This window comes from Taudactylus pleione, unplaced genomic scaffold, assembly GCF_031769625.1.
Source record: "Taudactylus pleione unplaced genomic scaffold, aTauple2 ptg000261l, whole genome shotgun sequence".
Lineage (NCBI taxonomy): Eukaryota > Metazoa > Chordata > Amphibia > Anura > Myobatrachidae > Taudactylus > Taudactylus pleione.
In genome coordinates, this window is record NW_028284663.1 from 1,920,475 (window position 1) to 1,943,909 (window position 23,435).

The 23,435-nt window shown below is 47.9% G+C and overlaps 1 protein-coding gene across 3 annotated transcripts in view; it reads right to left on the minus strand.

Annotated features, from left to right (window-relative positions):
* Window positions 1-23,435, minus strand: part of PTPN14 (protein tyrosine phosphatase non-receptor type 14) — a 158,283-nt gene that overhangs the window by 24,175 nt on the left and 110,673 nt on the right. For all 3 annotated transcript variants that reach the window (XM_088481051.1, XM_088481049.1, XM_088481050.1), the window contains exons 6-9: window positions 18,183-18,253; window positions 4,472-4,559; window positions 3,969-4,057; window positions 1,091-1,178 (exon numbers count right to left, since the gene is read on the minus strand). In XM_088481051.1, coding sequence (XP_088337177.1) covers window positions 1,091-1,178; window positions 3,969-4,057; window positions 4,472-4,559; window positions 18,183-18,253 — 336 coding nt within the window. The remainder of the gene's footprint in view (window positions 1-1,090; window positions 1,179-3,968; window positions 4,058-4,471; window positions 4,560-18,182; window positions 18,254-23,435) is intronic.

Sequence of the window (23,435 nt, forward strand, 5' to 3'; positions counted from 1 at the left end):
ATATAAACCTACTCCTGTAGCCCCGAGGCATGTACATATTATATTATTCTTTATTTACATCAGATGATGTCGTCCTGACGTTTATGTCATTTTGCCCGTGCTACATTGTGGTCTCTCCTATGTAACGCTGTTATCTTCATCTCACTCCCTACATCCTGACCCCCCCCCCTTCATTTAATGGATATGGGGCGTTAGAAAGGTTTTGCTTATCAATGCCTGCAAAGTCCCAGAATGATTTGTGTACAGGTAGTGAAATGTGACATCGTCACCTCCGGAAAGTGTGACTGTACAAATCAATCCCTGGCGGCAAATCCGCCTTCACGTACCCTTAGGGGTAAATTCACACTACTGCGGGGTTTAACGTCTGAAATATTCAATTATTATACATTTCCCCGCGCACTGACCCACAGATTCCGCGTTAAGTGCCTGGAGAGCCCCAGAGTGTGCATTTAACAGGGATTAGCGAGCGCACGGGGTATCAGCTCTCCAATGGATGGTCCAGGGCAGAGTTATAGCTCAGCGGATAATTTACTCTGAAATCTAGAAATTCTAGTCTAAGGAGCAAACGATCAAATCTTGTCCCAATACACAGTGAGCGAGCTCAATCGCTCGCTATCTTTCACTATACGGACAGGGTTCTTACATTGCGTCCACCCTCATCCCCTATAGATTGTAAGCTCATAAGAGCAGGGGCCCTCTCTTCTCGGTCTTCTTTACATAATTATGCTCAATGCTCACTGTAATTATATATTTGTTATGGCCAAAAGGTGGCGCTGATGGAGACTATAACAGTTTCTTCTAACAATGCGATATGGCAGCTCGCATTTATAATTAGTAATCCAAAAAGATTCAGAGTACGTCCAAAATAATTCCTCTGAAGCTGGAAAACCTGATGCATTATATACTACACATTGGAGCTCTGCAAGGCTATAAAACAGAGGATATCTGCTGTAATGTAATAAAGTATAAAGCATAGAAAGTTTGGGTAACGACCCTTTCCATGTAACAAAGGACATTTTACAGGAGGGAGAAGAAAAACAAACACACAAAAACGCCCCTAAGAGGAGGGGTGCGGGCGCTACGCACGTACCGTGTGATAGAGGACGCTCTCCTCCTTTTTGTTCAGCTCCAGGACAATCGCAGACTTGTTGTGTGTGATATTCCCAATGTCATTCCACCTGCGGACAAGATCTCATGTCAGCGCTGCCCAGACTCACATTCCGACATTCCAGCGTCACAGCAGCGATGTCCGCGCTCTCTCGGCCTCCAGCTTGGCAGCGCGCTTTCCGCTCATTACCACTAGACCAAAGGTTCTCAAACTCTGTAATCTGGACCCCAAAACAGTGCATGTTTTCCAGGTCTCCTCACAGAATCACAAGTGAAATAATTAGCTCCACCAGTGAATCTTTTAAAATGTGTCAGTGAGTAATGAGTACACCTGTGCACCTGCTGGGTGACCTGGGAAATGTGTCAGTGAGTAATGAGTACACCTGTGCACCTGCTGGGTGACCAGGAAAATGTGTCAGTGAGTAATGACTACACCTGTGCACCTGCTGGGTGACCTGGGAAATGTGTCAGTGAGTAATGATTACACCTGTGCTCCTGCTGGGTGACCTGGGAAATGTGTCAGTAGGTAATGAATACACCTGTACACCTGCTGGGTGACCTGGGAAACGTGACCTGTGTGGGGTCCTGAGGACAGAGTATGAGAACCTCTGCACTAGACTATTCCTCTCTATGCAGCTGCCGTGTATCGTTACAGGACCATGTCAGGGCATATTAGTGCTCTCTCCAACCACACGTTACTGTGATAACTTCTTCCGATTTATTCTGTATACAGGACTGGCCACAGTATCCAATTATTACAGCTTGTGACCAGCACCTACATACGGAATACAATACGCACTACAGATGTGTCGTTACTCATTAGCCTCAATACGCCATGCAGCACGTTACGCCTGGTGAGAGTGATCCGTCAGGTCCCGTGCAGAGCGTTACGCCTGGTGAGAGTGATCAGTCAGGTCCCGTGCAGAGCGTTATGCCTGGTGTGAGTGATCCGTCAGGTCCCGTGCAGAGCGTTACGCCTGGTGAGAGTGATCCGTCAGGTCCCATGCAGAGCGTTACGCCTGGTGAAAGTGATCCGTCAGGTCCCGCGCAGCGCGTTACGCCTGGTGAGAGTGATCCGTCAGGTCCCGTGCAGCGCGTTACGCCTGGTGAGAGTGATCCGTCAGGTCCCGTGCAGCGCGTCACGCCTGGTGAGAGTGATCCGTCAGGTCCCGCGCAGCGCGTCACGCCTGGTGAGAGTGATCCGTCAGGTTACGCGCAGCGCGTTACACCTGGTGTGAGTGATCCGTCAGGTCCCGCGCAGTGCGTTACACCTGGTGTGAGTGATCCGTCAGGTCCCGCGCAGCGCGTTACACCTGGTGTGAGTGATCCGTCAGGTCCCGCGCAGCGCGTTACGCCTGGTCAGAGTGATCCGTCAGGTCCCGTGCAGAGCGTTACGCCTGGTGAGAGTGATCCGTCAGGTCCTGCGCAGCTCTGCGAGCATCAGGCGTCTTTCTGTGCCGAATAGGTGTCTAAGTTGCAAAAGTGATGCGATTAGGACGCGCCAGGACACTGCTCTCGTTAATTTAATATTGCGACACTTGCATATTTGTGTGTGACTGAGGGGTCTATTTACTAAGCCTTGGATGGAAAAGTGAACGGCGATAAAGTACCAACCAACCAGCTCCTGCCATGTCACAGACGGTGTTTGAGAAATGACTGTTAGGAGCTGGTTGGCCGGTACCTTATCTCCATCCAAGGCTTAGTAAATAGACCCCACTGACTGTAAACGGAACTTGGAGTGCAAAAAAGCTGCGGCCACCACATTGTAGCACTTTGTATACAGATTCGGGGCTCAGTCGCACACAGATATACAAGTGTCATATATTAAATGAATCAACACAGTCTGCTGGTGCGTCCTAGTCGCATCGCATTGCCACTTAGATGCATTTTCGGCGAAAAAAGATCCGCAAAAGTTACCCGGCGCTAGCAGAGTCTCACAGGAGAGGGGCTTTTTTTTCGAAGCGACTGCAGCAAGGACGAGGGAGGACACATCTGTATCTCAAATGATCACAGAGTAAAAGTGCCTCACATGTTGCATTACAGTATGGTGCAGCCAACAAGCTGGGCGCACTTTTCCAGGGATGTCTAACGCAATGTTATTTATTTTTAATGGTTACAGAATATTTCAGTCTCACACATTAGTTTTGGCCACAGTGGAGCTTACAATCTATATCCCCCATCACATGGGCACACAAACACTTGGGTTATATATTTATTTATATCAGAAACTAATGTTACCTCCCCGTATGGCTTTGGCTTGTGGGAGGAAACCAGACTACACCGGAGAACATACAAACTCCACACTGATAGGGCCTTGGTGGGAACTGAAACCCAGGACCTCAGTACTGTGAGGCGGCAAGCTAATCATTGCGCCACTGTCTTAGTGGTGTCGCTCAACAATTCTGTGCCCCATTTATGGCTAATGGAGCCAGCGACACGGGCATACCCATTATGTCACAACATTAGGCAATTGCACTGCAACGGGCACCAAACTTTCCAGGACCCACTTTACGCCTCTGGTGACCAGACAATTGGGGAGATGTATCACGGAAGCCATTGTACAGCTGCTGCCGCCACGATTCCTGCAACAATCAGCCGCACTGCGCATACACACTGCACGCCACTTGGAAGATGGGCCTCAGCGACAATGACCGTGTGACTGAGCCCTGCGTACATTGCGCCCATAGCCCAGGCAGTTACAGGAGCTTTTAAAAAGTTAACTCAGATTAATAATAAATATTTTTCGCTCTTTCCCATATTCTATACATCTTGATTTCATTGTGATAATGGTGCCGCCATTCTTATGTCATAGTCAGGGCCCAGGGTGTGGGCGGCAGCGGGCATCGCCCCATCTCCCTTACCTGTAACACGCTGTTGCTTTCCCAAGACTGTCTCCGGTGAAGATCCCCATGTAGAAGATATGGAGGGTGATGTCATTTCCATGACTGTCCTACGAATGGAAAAACACGTCATTGGGGATTAGTGTACAATGTACGGGAATGGCGTCGCTCGTAGTGACACGTACACTGTATTTTATAGTCCTGGAATAGATCATCTTTTAATGCGGAATCGCCAACCGGCAGCAAAGAGACAACGGGCGGCCCCTGGTTCTCAGCTCTATGAGATAACGGGTTTTCCCTGTCTGACCTCTCCTGCCCCGGTCACACGTCAGCGCCAGGTAAGTTTAATTTGAACGTAGTATTTTCAGCCAGGTTGGCGCTGGTCGGGGTCACTGATTGGCTGGCATCTCACTGACTAGCATCTGCAATAGTTTATAGCTGTATAGCAAGGGGCGATGCGAAGTTCTGCCCGTCCAATAGTGCATATACCAGGAATGTTATTACCAAACCATCTGACACTGTACCTTCACGTGGAAGCGCTCCTGCCCGTAGCCCTCCAGAAGCTCCACCTCCTTTATGTAGTGACTTTCCGCCTCTTCTGGTGACATTCCGCTGCAATCCCATAAAGACAGAACAGCGTTAGCCTACACACGGGCGACAATCGGACAGCGCAGAAACTTTACAACAAATGCTTTATATATGCTACACATATCGGGCCCGATTCAGAGATGCACCAACGCCTGTCGCTGCTGCGATATCATAGATAAAATAAGCGAATGACTCAGCCGCCACCTTGAGAACAGAGAGGGCCGCCTCCAGCGTCATCCGGTGATTACGTGGAAAAAAAAAATTTCGGCCGCACATCGAAACTCTAAGCAGCGCTACACTGCCTGTGTTACACTAGGATGGTTACCCAGGGACATGGAACGTCTCCTGTATAAGGACGTGACTTCCTCAGGGAACGAGCACATACCGCGCTGGCCGTTAGCAGCGTCACCTCACATGTGAGAGAGGCAGAAGTAAATCACCGGTGTTAGGACGCGGTGGAATGGTAATTTGGCATAGATCGTTCCCAAGCGCCAGACCTGAATGCAGGTGGATGCTGCAAACACACAGACGAAGGTTACGTTACCCGTATACCCAATTACATCCCCCAGTGAGATGGGCAGTGACCATATATAGACGCAGGGTCCCCACATGCTTATATACCAGTCACTGTACGCCACCGTGATTACTAGTGTTCCCATATCTTACAGCATTCCTTATAATACACAGGTTCATCAGACAGAGAAAGCTGCTTACATGGGGGACACACATATCGGGCGCACTCTCCCCTCGCTGAGACTTATAAACCATGTAACACAATCACACTATGTACATAGAACAACAACATACTATACATACAGGACAACAAGAAACATACTATGTACATAGGACAACATACTATGCATACAGGACAGCAAGAAACATACTATGTACATAGGACAACATACTATGCAGACAGGACAACAACATACTATGCACACAGGACAACATACTATGCAGACAGGACAACAACATACTATGCACACAGGACAACAAGAAACATACTATCTACATAGGACAACATACTATGCATACAGGACAGCAAGAAACATACTATGTACATAGGACAACATACTATGCAGACAGGACAACAACATACTATGCATACAGGACAGCAAGAAACATACTATGCACATAGGACAACAACATACTATGCATACAGGACAACAAGAAACATACTATGTACATAGGACAACAACATACTATACATACTATGTACATATGACAACAACATACTATGCATACAGGACAACAAGAAACATACTATGCATACAGGACAACATACTATGCATACAGGACAACATACTATGCATACAGGACAGCAAGAAACATACCATGTATATAGGACAACATACTATGCATACAGGACTACAAGAATAACACTGCATATAGGACAACAACATACTATACATACTATGTACATATGACAACATACTATGCATACAGGACAACATACTATGCATACAGGACAGCAAGAAACATACTATGTATATAGGACAACATACTATGCGTACAGGACAACAAGAAACATACTATGTATATAGGATAATATACTATGCATACAGGACAACAAGAAACATACTATGTATATAGGACAATATACTATACATACAGGACAACAAGAAACACACTATGTATATAGGACAACATACTATGCATACAGGACAACAAGAAACATACTATGTATATAGGACAACATACTATGCACACAGGACAACAAGAAACATACTACTATGTATATAGGACAACATACTATGCGTACAGGACAACAAGAAACATACTATGTATATAGGACAACATACTATGCACACAGGACAACAAGAAACATACTATGTATATAGGACAACATACTATGCACACAGGACAGCAAGAAACATACTCTGTATATAGGACAACAAGAAACATACTATGTATATAGGACAACATACTATGCATACAGGACAGCAAGAAACATACTATGCATACAGGACAGCAAGAAACATACTATGTATATAGGACAACATACTATGCACACAGGACAGTAAGAAACATACTATGTATATAGGACAACGACATACTATGCACACAGGACAACAAGAAATATACTATGTATATAGGACAACATACTATACATACAGGACAACAAAAAGCATACTATGTATATAGGACAACATACTATGCATACAGGACAACAAGAAACATACTATGTATATAGGACAACAAGAAGCATACTATGTATATAGGACAACATACTATGCACACAGGACAACAAGAAACATACTATGTATATAGGACAACAAGAAGCATACTATGTATATAGGACAACATACTATGCACACAGGACAACAAGAAACATACTATGTATATAGGACAACATACTATGCACACAGGACAACAAGAAACATACTATATATATAGGACAACATACTATGCACACAGGACAACAAGAAACATACTATGTATATAGGACAACATACTATGCATACAGGACAACACGAAACATACTATGCATACAGGACAACACGAAACATACTATGCATACAGGACAACAAGAAACATACTATGTATATAGGACAACAAGAAACATACTATGTATATAGGACAACATACTATGCACACAGGACAACAAGAAACATACTATGTATATAGGACAACATACTATGCAGACAGGACAACAAGAAACATACTATGTATATAGGACAACATACTATGCATACAGGACAAGAAACATACTATGTATATAGGACAACATACTATGCACACAGGACAACAAGAAACATACTATGTATATAGGACAACATACTATGCATACAGGACAAGAAACATACTATGTATATAGGACAACATACTATGCACACAGGACAACAAGAAACATACTATGTATATAGGACAACATACTATGCATACAGGACAACATACTATGCATACAGGACAACAAGAAACATACTATTTATTATTATTTATTACCAGTTATTTATATAGCGCACACACATATTCTGCAGCGCTTTACAGAGAATATTCGGCCATTCACATCCGTCCCTGCCCCAGTGGAGCTTACCATCTATGGCCCTGATTCAGATCCAGACGCTCTGACCAGAGCGCTCGCTCTGAATCAGGGCCCACCTCCATTAATATGGAGCGTCCTCCTGGATGCTCGTATAGCTGTGGGTCACCACCCACAGCATATACGAGCGTGCAGGATGGTCGCGATGGTCTTGACCATCGCGACCATCGAAACTGCGAGCAAAAGCCTGCGGTTGGGTTTATCAACCGCAAGACCAGGAGTGATTTTGGCTCTATCAGAGCCAAAATCACTCCCACTAACATCACTAGTGATGTCAGTGGGGCCGGCTTCAGACAGAAGGGGGCGTGCTGTCAGTCACAATCGACAGCACGCCCCCTTTGATGAGACACTCCGAGCGAAGGAAAGTACTTCGCTCGTCGGGTCTCGCGCATGCGCACGTCGGAGCTCCCTCCGTCGTGCGCATGCGCAGTGGGGACCATCGACCCACATGCGAGCGGACAGCCGCTCGCGAGTGGGTCTGAATGAGGGCCTATATTCCCTATCACATGCGCACACACATATACACACTAGGGGTAATTTTGTCGGGAGCCAATTAACCTACAAGTATATTTTTGGAGTGTGGGAGGAAAACGGAGTACCCGGGGGAAACCCACGCAAGCACAGGGAGAATATACAAACTCCACACAGTTAGGGCCGTAGTGGGTATCGAACCAACGACCTCAGTGATGTGAGACAGTAATGCTAACCATTACACCGTCTGTGCTGCCCATACTATGTATATAGGACAACATACTATGCACACAGGACAACAAGAAACATACTATGTATATAGGACAACATACTATACACACAGGACAGCAAGAAACATACTATGTATGTAGGACAACAACATATTATGCATACAGGACAACACAAAACATACTATGTATATAGGACAAGATACTATGCATACAGGACAACAAGAAACATACTATGTATATAGGACAACATACTATGCACACAGGACAACAATAAACATACTATGTATGTAGGACAAGATACTATGCATACAGGACAACAAGAAACATACTATGTATATAGGACAACATACTATGCAAACAGGACAACACAAAACATACTATGTATGTAGGACAACAACATACTATGCATACAAGACAGCAAGAAACATACTATGTATATAAGACAACATATTATGCATACAGGACAACACAAAACATACTATGTATATAGGACAAGATACTATGCATACAGGACAAGAAACATACTATGTATATAGGACAACATACTATGCACACAGGACAACAAGAAACATACTATGTATGTAGGACAACAACATACTATGCATACAAGACAGCAAGAAACATACTATGTATATAGGACAACACAAAACATACTATGTATATAGGACAACATTCTATGCATACAGGACAACAAGAAACATACTATGTATATAGGACAACATACTATGCATACAGGACAGCAAGAAACATACTATGTATATAGGACAACATACTATGTATATAGGACAACATACTATGCATACAGGATAACAAGAAACATACTATGTATATAGGACAACATACTATGCATACAGGACAACAAGAAACATACTATGTATATAGGACAACATACTATGCATACAGGATAACAAGAAACATACTATGTATATAGGACAACATACTATGTATATAGGACAACATACTATGCATACAGGATAACAAGAAACATACTATGTATATAGGACAACATACTATGTATATAGGACAACAAGAAACATACTATGTATATAGGACAACAAGAAACATACTATGTATATAGGACAAGATACTATGCATACAGGACAACAAGATACATACTATGTATATAGGACAACATACTATGTATATAGGACAACAAGAAACATACTATGTATATAGGACAAGATACTATGCATACAGGACAACAAGAAACATACTATGTATATAGGACAACAAGAAACATACTATGTATATAGGACAACAAGAAACATACTATGTATATAGGACAACATACTATGCATACAGGACAACATACTATGCATACAGGACAACATACTATGCATACAGGACAACATACTATGCATACAGGACAACATACTATGCATACAGGACAACAAGAAACATACTATGCATACAGGACAACATACTATGCATACAGGACAACAAGATACATACTATGTATATAGGACAAGATACTATGCACACAGGACAACAAGATACATACTATGTATATAGGACAACATACTATGCACACAGGACAGCAAGAAACATACTATGTATATAGGACAACATACTATGCACACAGGACAGCAAGAAACATACTATGTATATAGGACAACATACTATGCACACAGGACAGCAAGAAACATACTATGTATATAGGACAACATACTATGCATACAGGATAACAAGAAACATACTATGTATATAGGACAACATACTATGTATATAGGACAACATACTATGTATATAGGACAACAAGAAACATACTATGTATATAGGACAAGATACTATGCATACAGGACAACACAAAACATACTATGTATATAGGACAACATACTATGCATACAGGACAACAAGATACATACTATGTATATAGGACAACAAGAAACATACTATGTATACAGGACAACAAGAAACATACTATGTATATAGGACAACATACTATGTATATAGGACAACAAGAAACATACTATGTATATAGGACAAAAAGAAACATACTATGTATATAGGACAAGATACTATGCATACAGGACAACAAGAAACATACTATGTATATAGGACAACAAGAAAATATGAGATATGGTAAGAACTTACCCTTGTTATCTCTATTTCTACGAAGTCCATAGGGTTCCACAGGATACCTTGGGGTATAGGTGTGACGTCAGTCGCAGGGCACCAAAGAGTTAAGCTTTCAGCCTCCCAGGATGCACTAGGTCCCCCTCCTATACCCCGCCCCCGGGCCAAGGCACCTCAGTTAGTTACCAAGCCATAGGCCGGAGGAGGAGAAGGAAGAGAGAGAACAAAGATCTGGACACATACAAGAATCACATTCTCACCAGAGGGAGACGGAAAACCGGTGACCAGAGCAAAGCCCATCTGCAGCACAGGTGCGACAGGGCGGGAGTCCTGTGGAACCCTATGGACTTCGTAGAAATAGAGATAACAAGGGTAAGTTCTTACCATATCTCATATTTTCTACTTCAGGGTCCATAGGGTATCCACAGGATACCTTGGGGATGTCCCAAAGCAGTATCCTTTAAGGGTGGGGACGCTCCTGTGCAGAAAGGAGAATCCGCCGCCCGAAGGAAGCATCCTGAGAGGCGAAGGTGTCAAACCTGTAATACCTCACGAAGGTATGGACAGAAGACCACGTAGCAGCCTTGCAGATCTGAACTGCCGAGGCACCACGTCGAGCTGCCCACGAAGGACCCACAGACCTAGTGGAATGAGCCTTCAGAGAAGGAGGGACCGGTAGGCCTTCATGAAGATAAGCTTCAGAAATAGCCATACGGATCCAGGCTGCCAAAGTTTGCTTTGAAGCAGGCCAACCCTTTTTACAGAAGCCATAGAGGACAACAAAGCGTCCGACTACCTAAACAAAGAAGTGCGGTCAACATAAGTCCTTAAGGCCCGCACAACATCCAAAGAGGCCTCACCCACGGAAAGACCCGGTGAGTTAAAGGCCGGAACAACTATTTCCTCGTTAACATGAAACTGGGAAACAACTTTGGGAAGAAACTCGGGCCGAGTGCGGAGCACTGCCCTGTTCCCATGAAAAACCAAGAAAGGGGGTCTACAAGAAAGAGCCCCTAACTCAGAAACACGTCTGGCTGAAGCAACGGCCAGAAGGAAAACAGTCTTAGCTGTTAGCCATTTAATATCCACTGAGCCCAGTGGTTCAAACGGCGGTCCTTGGAGAGCCCTCAGGACCACAGCCAAATCCCAAGGCGCCACAGGTGGAACAAAGGGCGGCTGAATACGGAGAACACCTTGCATAAAGGTGCGCACATCCGGGATTGTAGCAATCCTACGGTGAAACCAGACAGATAGGGCCGAAACCTGTACCTTCAAAGAAGCAAGGCGAAGCCCATGATCTAGTCCCGCTTGCAGGAAGGCGAGAATCCGAGACAGACGAAACTCCCGCGGTGCATAACCTCTCGGTCGACACCACTGGAAGAACGTATGCCACACGCGATGGTATATCCTCGCGGAAGACGGTTTCCGAGCTCGTAACATGGTACGCACCACAGAGCTGGAAAACCCCCAGGACCTCAGCATGGCCGTCTCAACAGCCACGCCGCCAAAGACAGCCGAGTCAGGTCCGGGTGAAGACAAGGACCCTGAGACAGAAGGTCCAGTCGTAGCGGCAACCGCAGAGGACTGTCCACGGACAGACCCTGAAGGTCTGAGAACCAGTGCCGTCTGGGCCACGCGGGAGCTATCAACAGGAGCGTCCCTCCTTCCTGTTTGAATTTCCGGATTACCCGTGGAAGAAGGGAGACCGGAGGGAACAGGTATGCGAACCTGAACGTCCACCGGACGGACAGAGCATCCACCAGAGACGCCCCTTCGTCTCTTGTGCGAGACCCGTACACCGGCAACTTGTTGTTGTGCCGGGACGCCATGAGGTCGATTTCTGGAAGACCCCACCTGTCCACCAGTAGTTGAAAAACGTCCGGGTGCAGGGACCATTCCCCTGGATGAACGTCCTGGCGACTTAGAAAGTCCGCCTCCCAATTTAGCACTCCCGGGATGAAGACCGCTGATATGGCCGGAAGATTGCGCTCCGCCCAAACCAGGATCCGAGAGACCTCTACGAGAGCCGCCCGACTGCGAGTTCCTCCTTGCCTGTTTATGTAGGCCACGGTGGTAGCATTGTCCGACTGGACCTGCACCGGGTGACCCTGGAGAAACCGCTGTGCCTGCAGGAGAGCATTGAAGACCGCACGGAGTTCCAAGATATTTATTGGAAGCTCCGCTTCTGTCGGCGTCCACCTGCCCTGGAACAAGTGTGGACCCGAAACTGCTCCCCAGCCCCGAAGACTGGCGTCCATTGTCAACAGGACCCAATTTGGAACCCAGAACGGACGTCCCTTGTTGAGGTGGGTCGTCTTTAACCACCACGCAAGGGACAGGCGAACCTCCGGGGTGAGCACAATCGTCTGGAACTTCAGAGACTGAGGCAGCCCGTTCCACTTGGACAGGATCAGGTGCTGCAGAGGTCTGGAGTGAAACTGGGCGTATTCCACCATGTCGAACACCGACACCATGGAGCCCAGTAACCTCATCGCCGAGTGTAAGGACACCCGGCGGCTGTGCAGACAACTGCGCACCCTTGACTGTAAAGCAGAGATCTTGTCCTCCGTCACGAAGATCCTTTGCTGTCCCGAGTCCAATAAGGCTCCAAGATGCAGAATCCTCCGAGACGGGATTAGAGTGGACTTCTGCCAGTTGATTAGCCAGCCGTGCCGTTGCAGCAGTGCAATGGTCAGGTCCAAGTGGTGTAACAGGAGCTCTGGAGATCCTGCCACCAATAACAGTTCGTCCAAGTACGGCAACATGCGGACTCCTTGCAGCCGCAGAGAAGCCGCCATGACCGCCATAGCGTCCTGTATGTCCAATGACACCATGTAATCCCCAGGTTCCAGCGCCAGAATGATGGACCGTAGGGTCTCCATCCGAAACTTCGGGACCCGCAAAGACTTGTTGAGTGCTTTGAGGTTGAGAATCGGACGATATGACCCATTGGGTTTCTGTACCAAAAATAGATTTGAATAGAAACCCTGGCCCCTCTGGGAGAATGGAACAGGCACTATAACTCCAGCCTGGAGCATAGTGTGCAATACCTTCCGCAGCTCCGTAGCCTTGTTCCGGTCTGATGGTAGACCCGTGGTGAAGAATCGAGCCGGGGGTCTGTGCCGGAAGGAGAGGGCGTACCCGTGAGAGACCACCTCCAGAACCCAAGTGTCTGTCGTAGTGAACGACCAACACCGGGAGAACTGCAGCAGGCGGCCTCCCACCCTGGGATCCCCCAAGGGGAGACCCGGACCGTCAGGCCGCAGGCTTGTCATCTGGCTTGGGGGCCGGACGTCTGGTACTCCATGCCTGTTTCCGGGGCTTGACCGATTTCTTAGGGCCAGCCTGTCGAGGAAACGACTGTGGTTTGGGCCTGCCCTGGGCCCTAGATGACCGAAAGGACGATGGTCCAGAACCAGAAGGAGCAGCGGCCGACGGGAGACAAGCAGATTTGGCTGCCGCCAGCGTGGCCACAATCTTATCCAGATCCGGACCGAAGAGAACTTCTCCGGTAAACGGCAACGCTTCCAGACCTTTCTTGGATCTGCGGCCGCCTTCCAGGATCGCAGCCACAAGGTGCGACGAGCAGCTACCGCTGCTGAAGAAATTCTAGACACCAGAGTACTAATGTCTAGAGCCGCCTCGTTGATGTAGGTGGCCGAATCACGGAGATTGCCAATCAACTCCGCCTGTTCGGCCGGACAGTCGGATTCAAAAGAAGCCTCTAATGAATCCGCCCAGCGCTCCATCGCTCTGGCAACCCAGCAAATGGCCATAGCCGGCCGTGCTGCCCCCCCTGCAAGGGAATAAGCGGACTTCAGGCAGATTTCTACCTTGCGGTCCGTAGCATCCTTAAGGGAGGACATGGATGGCATCGGCAATGTGGCACTACGGACAAGACGGGTCACGTGAGAATCCACCTGTGGAGGGGATTCCCACTTAGCAAAATAATTATCCGCGAACGGATAAGCCACCGCCAGGCGTCTCTGCGGCTGGTATCTTTTGCCAGGTTGTTTCCACGCCTCCTCTAAATGGTCCACCAACTGACCCGAAAGAGGAAAGACTGTGGCATCGCCCTTCACATCTTTGAAAAAGGCATACTTAGATTTAGCCGCTGGGGGAACTTCGTCCTCAATCACCAAGGCTGTGCGGACCGCCCGAATAAGTCCAGGAATATATACTTTGGACTTAGCATCAGCGTCCTTAGTATGGAGAGGTTCCTGATCGTAAGGATCCAGAATCTCCCCATCATCAGACGTCCCTTCGTCATCCTCATAAGGAGCGGACAGAGACGCCACCGGCCTTTTATGAGGCCGCATCACAGACTCCCCTTGCAACACATCCGACAAGTGCTGTACAGAACTCGTCAGGGAGTTAACCCACGCTGGCTCCTGAGAACCCGGGAGCGGGGAAATAGGGAGACTGTGGGGTACCACCAATTGTCGTGGGAACCCCTGCATGGGTGACGACACCACAGACTACTGGGACAAACCCATCGGAGTAAACGCGGGCTGCGGAGCTAACTGGCCCACTAAAGCTGTTAACGCCTGAGCGAAACAAGCCCAGGGCGGCTCCTGTACCGGTGCTGTAACCGTAATAGGCCGCGCCATGGACAAACACTGCCGGCAAAGGCCCTCCGCGCTACCCTCCCCCTCCGCTAACGGTACTTTGCACGTGGTACACTGTAGCCGGAGGGGAAAATCACTTTCAGACATGATGGCACCATGTATGTGACCTCTCTCACCAATTAAGTATTAAATAGGCGAGAGACCACCCTGCAGCACCGCACCGCAAGGGCTTTAGCAGAAAGAACAGGGACAGTAATAAAGCTGACAGTTTAGAGAAGAAAAGTTACAGGCAGCGCTAGCACAGTCACATACAATGCAGAGAAATAACAATTCCTGCACTAACAGCGCTGATCACTCAACTACACAGACACAGAGCCTGGTAGGACACAGCGCTGCATACACAGACCTGAGCCACAGCGGAGGAGAGGTATGCGGGGGGACCCAGACCACGATGCTTCCTTCCAGACTTCCAGCAGCGTTCACCATGCGTTGCAGAGAAGATGGCCGCCGAGGAGCAGAGAGAAGCTGGCCTGGGGGAGGAGCGCTGACACAGGACCAGTCAGCACAGTGCAGAGAGGGCTGTGTGCAGCGGGGGAGGCGCCGGCTGTGAGACAGGGAAGGCGCGCTCCCCTGGCATGCATTTAACCCCTGGGACGCCGCAGCGCTACCGCTCTGCTGCGGTCCGCTGTCCCAGGGGGTAGTGGAAGCGCAGGTTGGTCGCCTGGCTCCACGCTGCAGCCAGTCCCCAGGGAGCCCCCTGCCTGGGGACTTAGGACCATGTGATCAGCGGGGACCCACCGCGGGACCCCGCTGCTTACCTCTGTCCCCCTTGAATCCGGCCATGGTCCGGAGCATCTGGGGTCACCGCTAGCTGTGACCCCAGACGCCCACCAGCATCCCCGGATCAGTACCGGCGTTCTGGTACCGGCGGGGTGTAGGGAAGACAGCATGGACGTCAGGACTGACTGTCCATGCTGTTCATCCAGATGTGCAGCCACCGCTGCATGAAGAAAAAGCTTCAGGGGCTCTTCTAGCCCCCACTCCAACAGGTGCACCCGACTCCGGCCGGGCACCAAACTAAAACTGAGGTGCCTTGGCCCGGGGGCGGGGTATAGGAGGGGGACCTAGTGCATCCTGGGAGGCTGAAAGCTTAACTCTTTGGTGCCCTGCGACTGACGTCACACCTATACCCCAAGGTATCCTGTGATACCCTATGGACCCTGAAGTAGAAACATACTATGTATATAGGACAACATACTATGCATACAGGACAACATACTATGCATACAGGACAACATACTATGCATACAGGACAACATACTATGCATACAGGACAACATACTATGCATACAGGACAACAAGAAACATACTATGCATACAGGACAACAAGAAACATACTATGTATACAGGACAACAAGATACATACTATGTATATAGGACAAGATACTATGCATACAGGACAACACAAAACATATTATGTATATAGGACAAGATACTATGCATACAGGACAACACAAAACATACTATGTATATAGGACAACATACTATGCATACAGGACAACAAGATACATACTATGTATATAGGACAAGATACTATGCACACAGGACAGCAAGAAACATACTATGTATATAGGACAACATACTATGTACACAGGACAGCAAGAAACATACTATGTATATAGGACAACATACTATGCATACAGGACAACAAGATACATACTATGTATATAGGACAACATACTATGCACACAGGACAGCAAGAAACATACTATGTATATAGGACAACATACTATGTACACAGGACAGCAAGAAACATACTATGTATATAGGACAACATACTATGCACACAGGACAGCAAGAAACATACTATGCATACAGGACAGTAAGAAACATAATATGTATATAGGACAAAGCACTTCCACTCTCTGGTGGGTTATATGGATATTAGAAGCCGCTGAGGCAGTCTAGGACCGTACAATGTACGAGGCTATAGAGCAAGTATTGGTCACAAAAAAAATAAAATAAGAGGTGAACACTAATATTCATAATAATTCACAAATAATACAGATATTCCTAATGAATACAAAATAAATGACATCAGAACTCGCTGATGATACAAGATGGCTGCATAGATAGTAGGCGTAGTGCCTAGTGCACAAAACAGGTCCCTTTGCAGCAAATGAGCCATCTACGCCGTTGTTTTGTCGGTAATGCTCCCTTAGGTCAGCGTAACCGCTCTCTCCCAGGCTCAGAGTAAGGTGCCCGCTGCTGGCAGCCTCAACCGTTATAGAGCACGAGAGCCGCAGGCAAATTATTGGCTTCACAGGCCAAAAACCTGGAATGGACTACAGAGTGACTGTACCCCGGAGAGCGCAGCACGCCAAGTGTACAACCCGCCGAGCGCACAGCACACATTCTCATCTACAGAACCTTATGTGGCTGTCAGCCAAGGGTGTTGCCATCTCCACTGAATATACGCAGGGTAACCAACATTTCACCTTTCTATTCAGAGCTCAGGGCCTGATTCAGCAAGGAACGCAATGATGCGTTCGCACGCACTCGGCTCATGCATAGACCCAGTGATTGACAGGAAGTACCATTTGTGGGTGGTGACAGGGAGTGGTCGTGCGAAAGCAGGCGTGTCAGTGCGTTTCAACACCGTTGAAGAGGCGTGCATAAATTAGCCATTGCGAGACCGTACGCAGCCTGAGCGCGCACTGCGTGCAGGAGATGTAGCAAAGTCTGCGGGAGGGTCAGGTCAACCACTATTGTGCTATGGGTCCGATGCTTAGCGATGTTACCGATGTTTCCGCTACCTTGCGGATTACGCACGCTGTGAGTAAAGGGAGATGGGCAGCATTATTGGTGGGTGTATGGATCTAATGCTGCGGTTGCACTAGTTTGCATATACATGCAGCGGCAGAGTGCATGCGAACGCACCATTGCGTTCCTTGCTGAATCAGGCCCTCAGTCACTTGCTAAATTCATTGAATGGATTGGAAACTATATAGTTGGGCAGTTTCATGGGACCGGACCTATTCTATGGTGCAACCAATAAGGATTTGCAGGTAATCTTCCTGCGGTGTGACAGAGCCTTACAAAATGGCCGACGTTCCCTACAGAATACTTTAAACCACCACAGGCAAATCCAGCTTCGAGGTGATGAGTTGTGACCAGGCCGGAGGGCCGGTATCCTGGTTACAGGAATCCTCAGCTCCAGAATTGAAATATAAAGATTATTATAATAACCCCAGTCTCTCACCTAAGAGCTTTGCTTTCCAAGGCCACTTTGTGATATAATTCTTCCACTAAGCCTTTGTCTTGGATCCAGCACTGTAATTAGAGAAGACACAAAACTAATCAAAACACGGAATCATTGAGCACTATTATAATCATATGTATATCATACATTTAATACAGGACGGCCTCACAAATTGTAATAACGCAATAGCTAATTGCAGAGACTAATTTACTTGGTACTTTATCGGGGATAAGGCTGCGCAATTTTACAAATTACGGTCATGCTTCATTTTCAAATAATGTACAAGAACAGATTTAAAACATAAAAGACCTGATTATCTAATGTAACAATGGATTATACATGAACACTATATTCCTGCGCCAGAGTCTACTATCAGCTAAAGATGTGTAACAGGTTAATTGAAGCAGATAAAGCTGCGCTATTACATAAAAGGGGCATATGTATTAAAAAAGTGCCCCCAAAAAGGTAACTTACCTTATTACCGCGATATGGATAATGTTTATTTCAGGGCATTTATGATCCTTCAGTTGCCAGGACGCGAAAAGAACTCGGCGCAATGATGGGAAAGAAATGACCACTTACGTTATTTCCAGGCGCAAACCCGATCGCGCATATACATTGCAATGGAAATCACAGACTCTCCGGACCCCCCGGAGAAGGATCAAAAGATCCCTCTCCGTCCAGGCTACTCCCATAGGGAACAGTGGGTGAGCAGCATCTGACGATGGCGTAACCTACCCGGCTCATGCAAGCTCAGGACTGCTTTCAATTGTGTTACATACTGTGGATACCAGATTCTGGCCCTCATTCAGAGGCGGCCGCAATAAGCGATCGCTCTCTCTGAATGAGGGCGGCCGCTTCTTTTTCTTTAGTGCGGCCTCCTGACCGCTAGCTAAGCTGTGGGTTACCACCCACAGCTTAGCGACCGACCAGGTTGATGGTCGTGATGGTCAAAAACATGGCGACCATCGGGGCTTGCGACGAGACCCTAAGGTTGGGTCTCGGCAGCCGCAAGCTCCAGGGAGCTTCCTGCTCTGATCGAGCAGGAAGCTCCCCACTGACATCACTACTGAAGTCAGAGCGGCCGCCCACAAAACGGCAGACGTTCCTTTAGTTTGTGAAACTACCCCCCCGCCCCGCCCCACCTACAAAACAGGCCGAGCTGTCGACCAACATCGACAGCCGCCACCTTTTGTAGTGAGCTCCGGAGCGAGCGTACTTCTCTCTCGCTCCGGGCCTTGCACACGCGCAGTGCGGCCGCTGCGCGTGTGCAGGGCCTAACCGACGACCCGGTTGTGAGTGCTCGGCGCTTGCGACTGGGTCTGAATGAGGTCCACTGTCCTTAAGCGGGTACAGTAGTATTTGCATGTTTTAAATGGTAGTTTTTAGGCTTGTTAAATATGCCCCATAGCATTAAACATTTTTCGTTCACCACTTTATGTTAGCTGCAGAAAGTAAAGGGGTCGGAGAAGGCGCAATGTCCACCCAGGGCGTGCAGGAGACCGGAGGATGAGCAAGGGACCCCTCAGGTGTTACACCCTACCACTTATCATTCAGCATGAAGGGAAGAAAGGTTTGGAGGGGCGGGGAGGGGATCATTACTGACTGCTGTCCCTCCATGCCAGTGACTAACACGCATCAGGGGGGTGCCAGGTAAAAACTTATAGCACTGTATGGAGTCACAATAAAGGCGCTTTGGGTACTAGCTAAACCCCTGATACCCGAGGAGACCTAGATCCGCCTTATGTCAGCGTTGCCAGCCACTGTATCCGCTTACACCACCCCCCCCAAAACTTCCCAGGCCAATGAGACTAACCATGGAGACATACACAGGAAAGGAAAGCTCAGCGGAGCCACATTAGGACCAGAGATCCTGGACAGGAGGCGACTCTGCAACAAACCTGAACTACGAAACATGTAAGCAACATATGGCTCTCCAGCTGCTGTTGAACTACAAGTTCCAGCAAGCACTACCAGTCATAGGTTGAGAAGGAACTTCACTTATTGGGCAGATGCAGTCTACATGTGGTTGTAACAATCACCGCAGTCTGCTAGGGCATTCTGGGACTTGTCGTCCTCAGCAGCTAGAGAGCCACAGGTTGCCTCCATCTGCACAATAGGTTAAGTGGCCGCCCTTCATGCGGGAGCCCTTCGCCGCTGGCCTTGTCCTTCACATCTGCCTACATGGCGGAAACCTCTACAGCGCTTCTCTATCAAGAAATAAATCACCGCTTCAATAGCCCTGAATACATTTCTGAAGTTGTTCCAAGTGTGGCTGACAGATGAAGCAATAAAACACACGGGGAATGTAACACAACGAGACCACAGAATGACAGGCGCCTTCAGAAAACCAGGCTCCAGGCAATGGGTATTGTGCTCTGCAAAGCTCACTAGTCCTTACCCCGGGGCCCTGCACACGGTATTTGTTTCTGTCATACAAGTACGCGCAAGGGAGAGGTAACCAGCGATCAGCGAACTTCTACATGTCCGTACAACTACCACATGCACAATGCACCGAGCCGAGAAAAAAAACCCCAAAAAATCAACTTTTGATGGAGAAATCAAACTTCTCCCGAATAGTGTCCTGTGTTAGTACCGGGGAACCTGTTACACAGGGAGGGATGCAGCAAATTGTGATACCTACCACCCTCCCTCACCTGCATCCGCTACTGTGTGCATGAACACTTACCCACAGGGGCAGCTCCTCCCTTGTGATGTGAAGGCTTACGGGTTTATGACACGGGGTTCCTATTGTGCATGTGCTGCCATCAGCGTGGGTTCAATTCCGACCATGGCCCTGACTGTGTGGAGTTTGTATGCTCTCCCCTTGATTCCCCCGGGTACTCGGTTAGTGGTACATACTGGTACGTTAATTGATTCCCAACAAAAATGAACCCTAGTGTGGGTGTGATAGGGATAAGAATATAGAGTGTAAGCTCCACACTGGGGCAGGGACGGATGTGAATGGTGGAATATTCTCTGTAAAGCGCTGCGGAATGCGTGCGCGGTATATAGATAACTGGTAACAAATACAATAACATCCAGGGCTTACAATTACCTTTATCAAAAACCACAAAGTATCATCTATTGCTGGTGGAATGGGGAAGTAGCCCCTGTATGCGGCTAGTGTTTAGACAGATGGAGACCATGTAGCACAGTTCAGGTCTCACATTGGAGAACACAGGTTCCAAAACAGAAAAAAAAAAAGTCTTTGAACAATATTATCACTGTTTGCAGAGCAGGAAACGTTCTGCAGCCGGGGGGCCAGCGCGGTTTTCACGGGATGTGACACAAACAGCAGACAGAGACCTACTAGGACAGACTGGTCATTAGCACCCAGGCACAAAAAGATCATTAACTTCCAAAATTAAAATGATTAGCTGAACCATGAAGGTAAAAGAAATGATTTATGGTCAACCAGCAGCTGCGAGTAGTAAGTGCTTATAGGGGTTTGTGTCCTGTGTAGCTACAACCAACCAGCAGCATTTGTTAGATTAGAATATTACTACAATTGCCTAGAATCGGAACAGTCAATGGGCTAAATGAAAGTAGTTCTGGATCGCTGAAAGTGTTGTTTCGGCGAGTTAGCCGTGAGTATTTGAAAACAAAAGCTTTTTTTTTTTCTTTTTTCTTTTTAAAGGCGAACCCCAATCTAGTTTTGCTTTAATAAATATTAATTACATTGCAGCTTTAAGGGGCCTATGTATCACTGACTTTGGCCCTCATTCAGAGCCGGACGTTCTGAGCAGAGCGCACGCTCTGAATGAGGGCCGTCCTCCATAATTATGGAGCGTCCTCCTGGACGCTCGTATAGCTGTGGGTCACCACCCACAGCCTATACGAGCGTGCAGGTTGATGGCCGCGATGGTCTTGACCATCGCAACTGCGAGCCGGAGCCTGCGGTTGAGTTTCTCAACCGCAAGGCCCGGAGTGATTTTGGCTCTATCAGAGCCAAAATCACTCCCACTGACATCACTAGTAATGTCAGTGGGCCGGCTTCCCTTGGGAACGCCCCCGTCTGGGAGGCACGCCCCCGGCATGCCCACCAAAGGGGGCGTGCTGTCAATCAACATCGACAGCACGCCCCCTTTGATCAGACAACGAGCGAAGAAAAGTCCTTCGCTCGTCGCGTCTGGCGCAAGCGCACAACGGAGCTCCCGCCGTCGTGCACATGCGCAATGCACGCCATCGACCCACTTGCGAGCGGACAGCCGCTCGCGAGTGGGTCTGAATCAGGCCCTTTGTTAGTTAATATTATGCAGAAACGGAAGTTTCTGTAGAATTTTAGGTATTGTTCCTATGTAAAAGAACCATGCAGAAGATTTCACATAAATCTCCGGCAAAGTGCAAATTAACGCTGTAGATCGCATTAGCCATTGTTATCCATGAGGACTACGATCTGACACCTATGTACTAAACTCCAAAAAAGCAAAGCTTTTCGGAGTTCAGCTCCAGTAGTTTGCACCATCTTCAGATGGTATAAAGTTCTATGGGGGCTCAGGTGCAGGAGAGAGATCTTTCAATCTCTCTCTCACAGACCCCGGCCGGCTTCGGAAGCTGACACTATGCGTAAGCGCAGCGCAGTGTCAGCTTCCCCCGGAGAACTCGTTCACTTCTAAATGCCGGTGATATAACTCGCAACCACAGTCAGGGTCGGACAGGCACACAGGGGTACAGGGGAGACCCCCGGTGGGCCCCACTGCCTGCGGGCCCACCCTCTCCTCTAGAGATCATGTTACAGACTGCACACTTGAATTTTACATTATACATATATGTTACATTATACCATACATGCCTACTCTCCCGATTTGGCCGGGAGCCTCCCGAAAATCGGGAGCCGCTCCCGGCCCCCCGGAAAAGTAGGCAGGCCTCCCGACTTTTCCAGTCCCCCCCGCAAAGTAATGGTAAACCACCGCTGCGGAGGGGCTAATGACGCGATTCGCGCTGAATCGCGTCATCATAACCCCACCCCCCGCATAGCAATGCCGGAAATATCGGCATTTTGTTGTGGGGGCGGAGCCTAAATGACGCTATTGCGTGGCTCTGCCGCAGTTCCGCCCCTAAACACTTGTAAAGTGCCCGGCCACGCCCCTCTATACAGGCCCCGCCCCCCTGCTACACCAACCTGGCTGCTTCCTCCCGGAGGAAGCAGCCAGAATGTAGGCAAGTATGCATTATACTGCACAGGACTAGTGTATTTTCTACAATGCATTGCTGTCATTAATCTGGTACATTATCTTGCATGATCTAGCA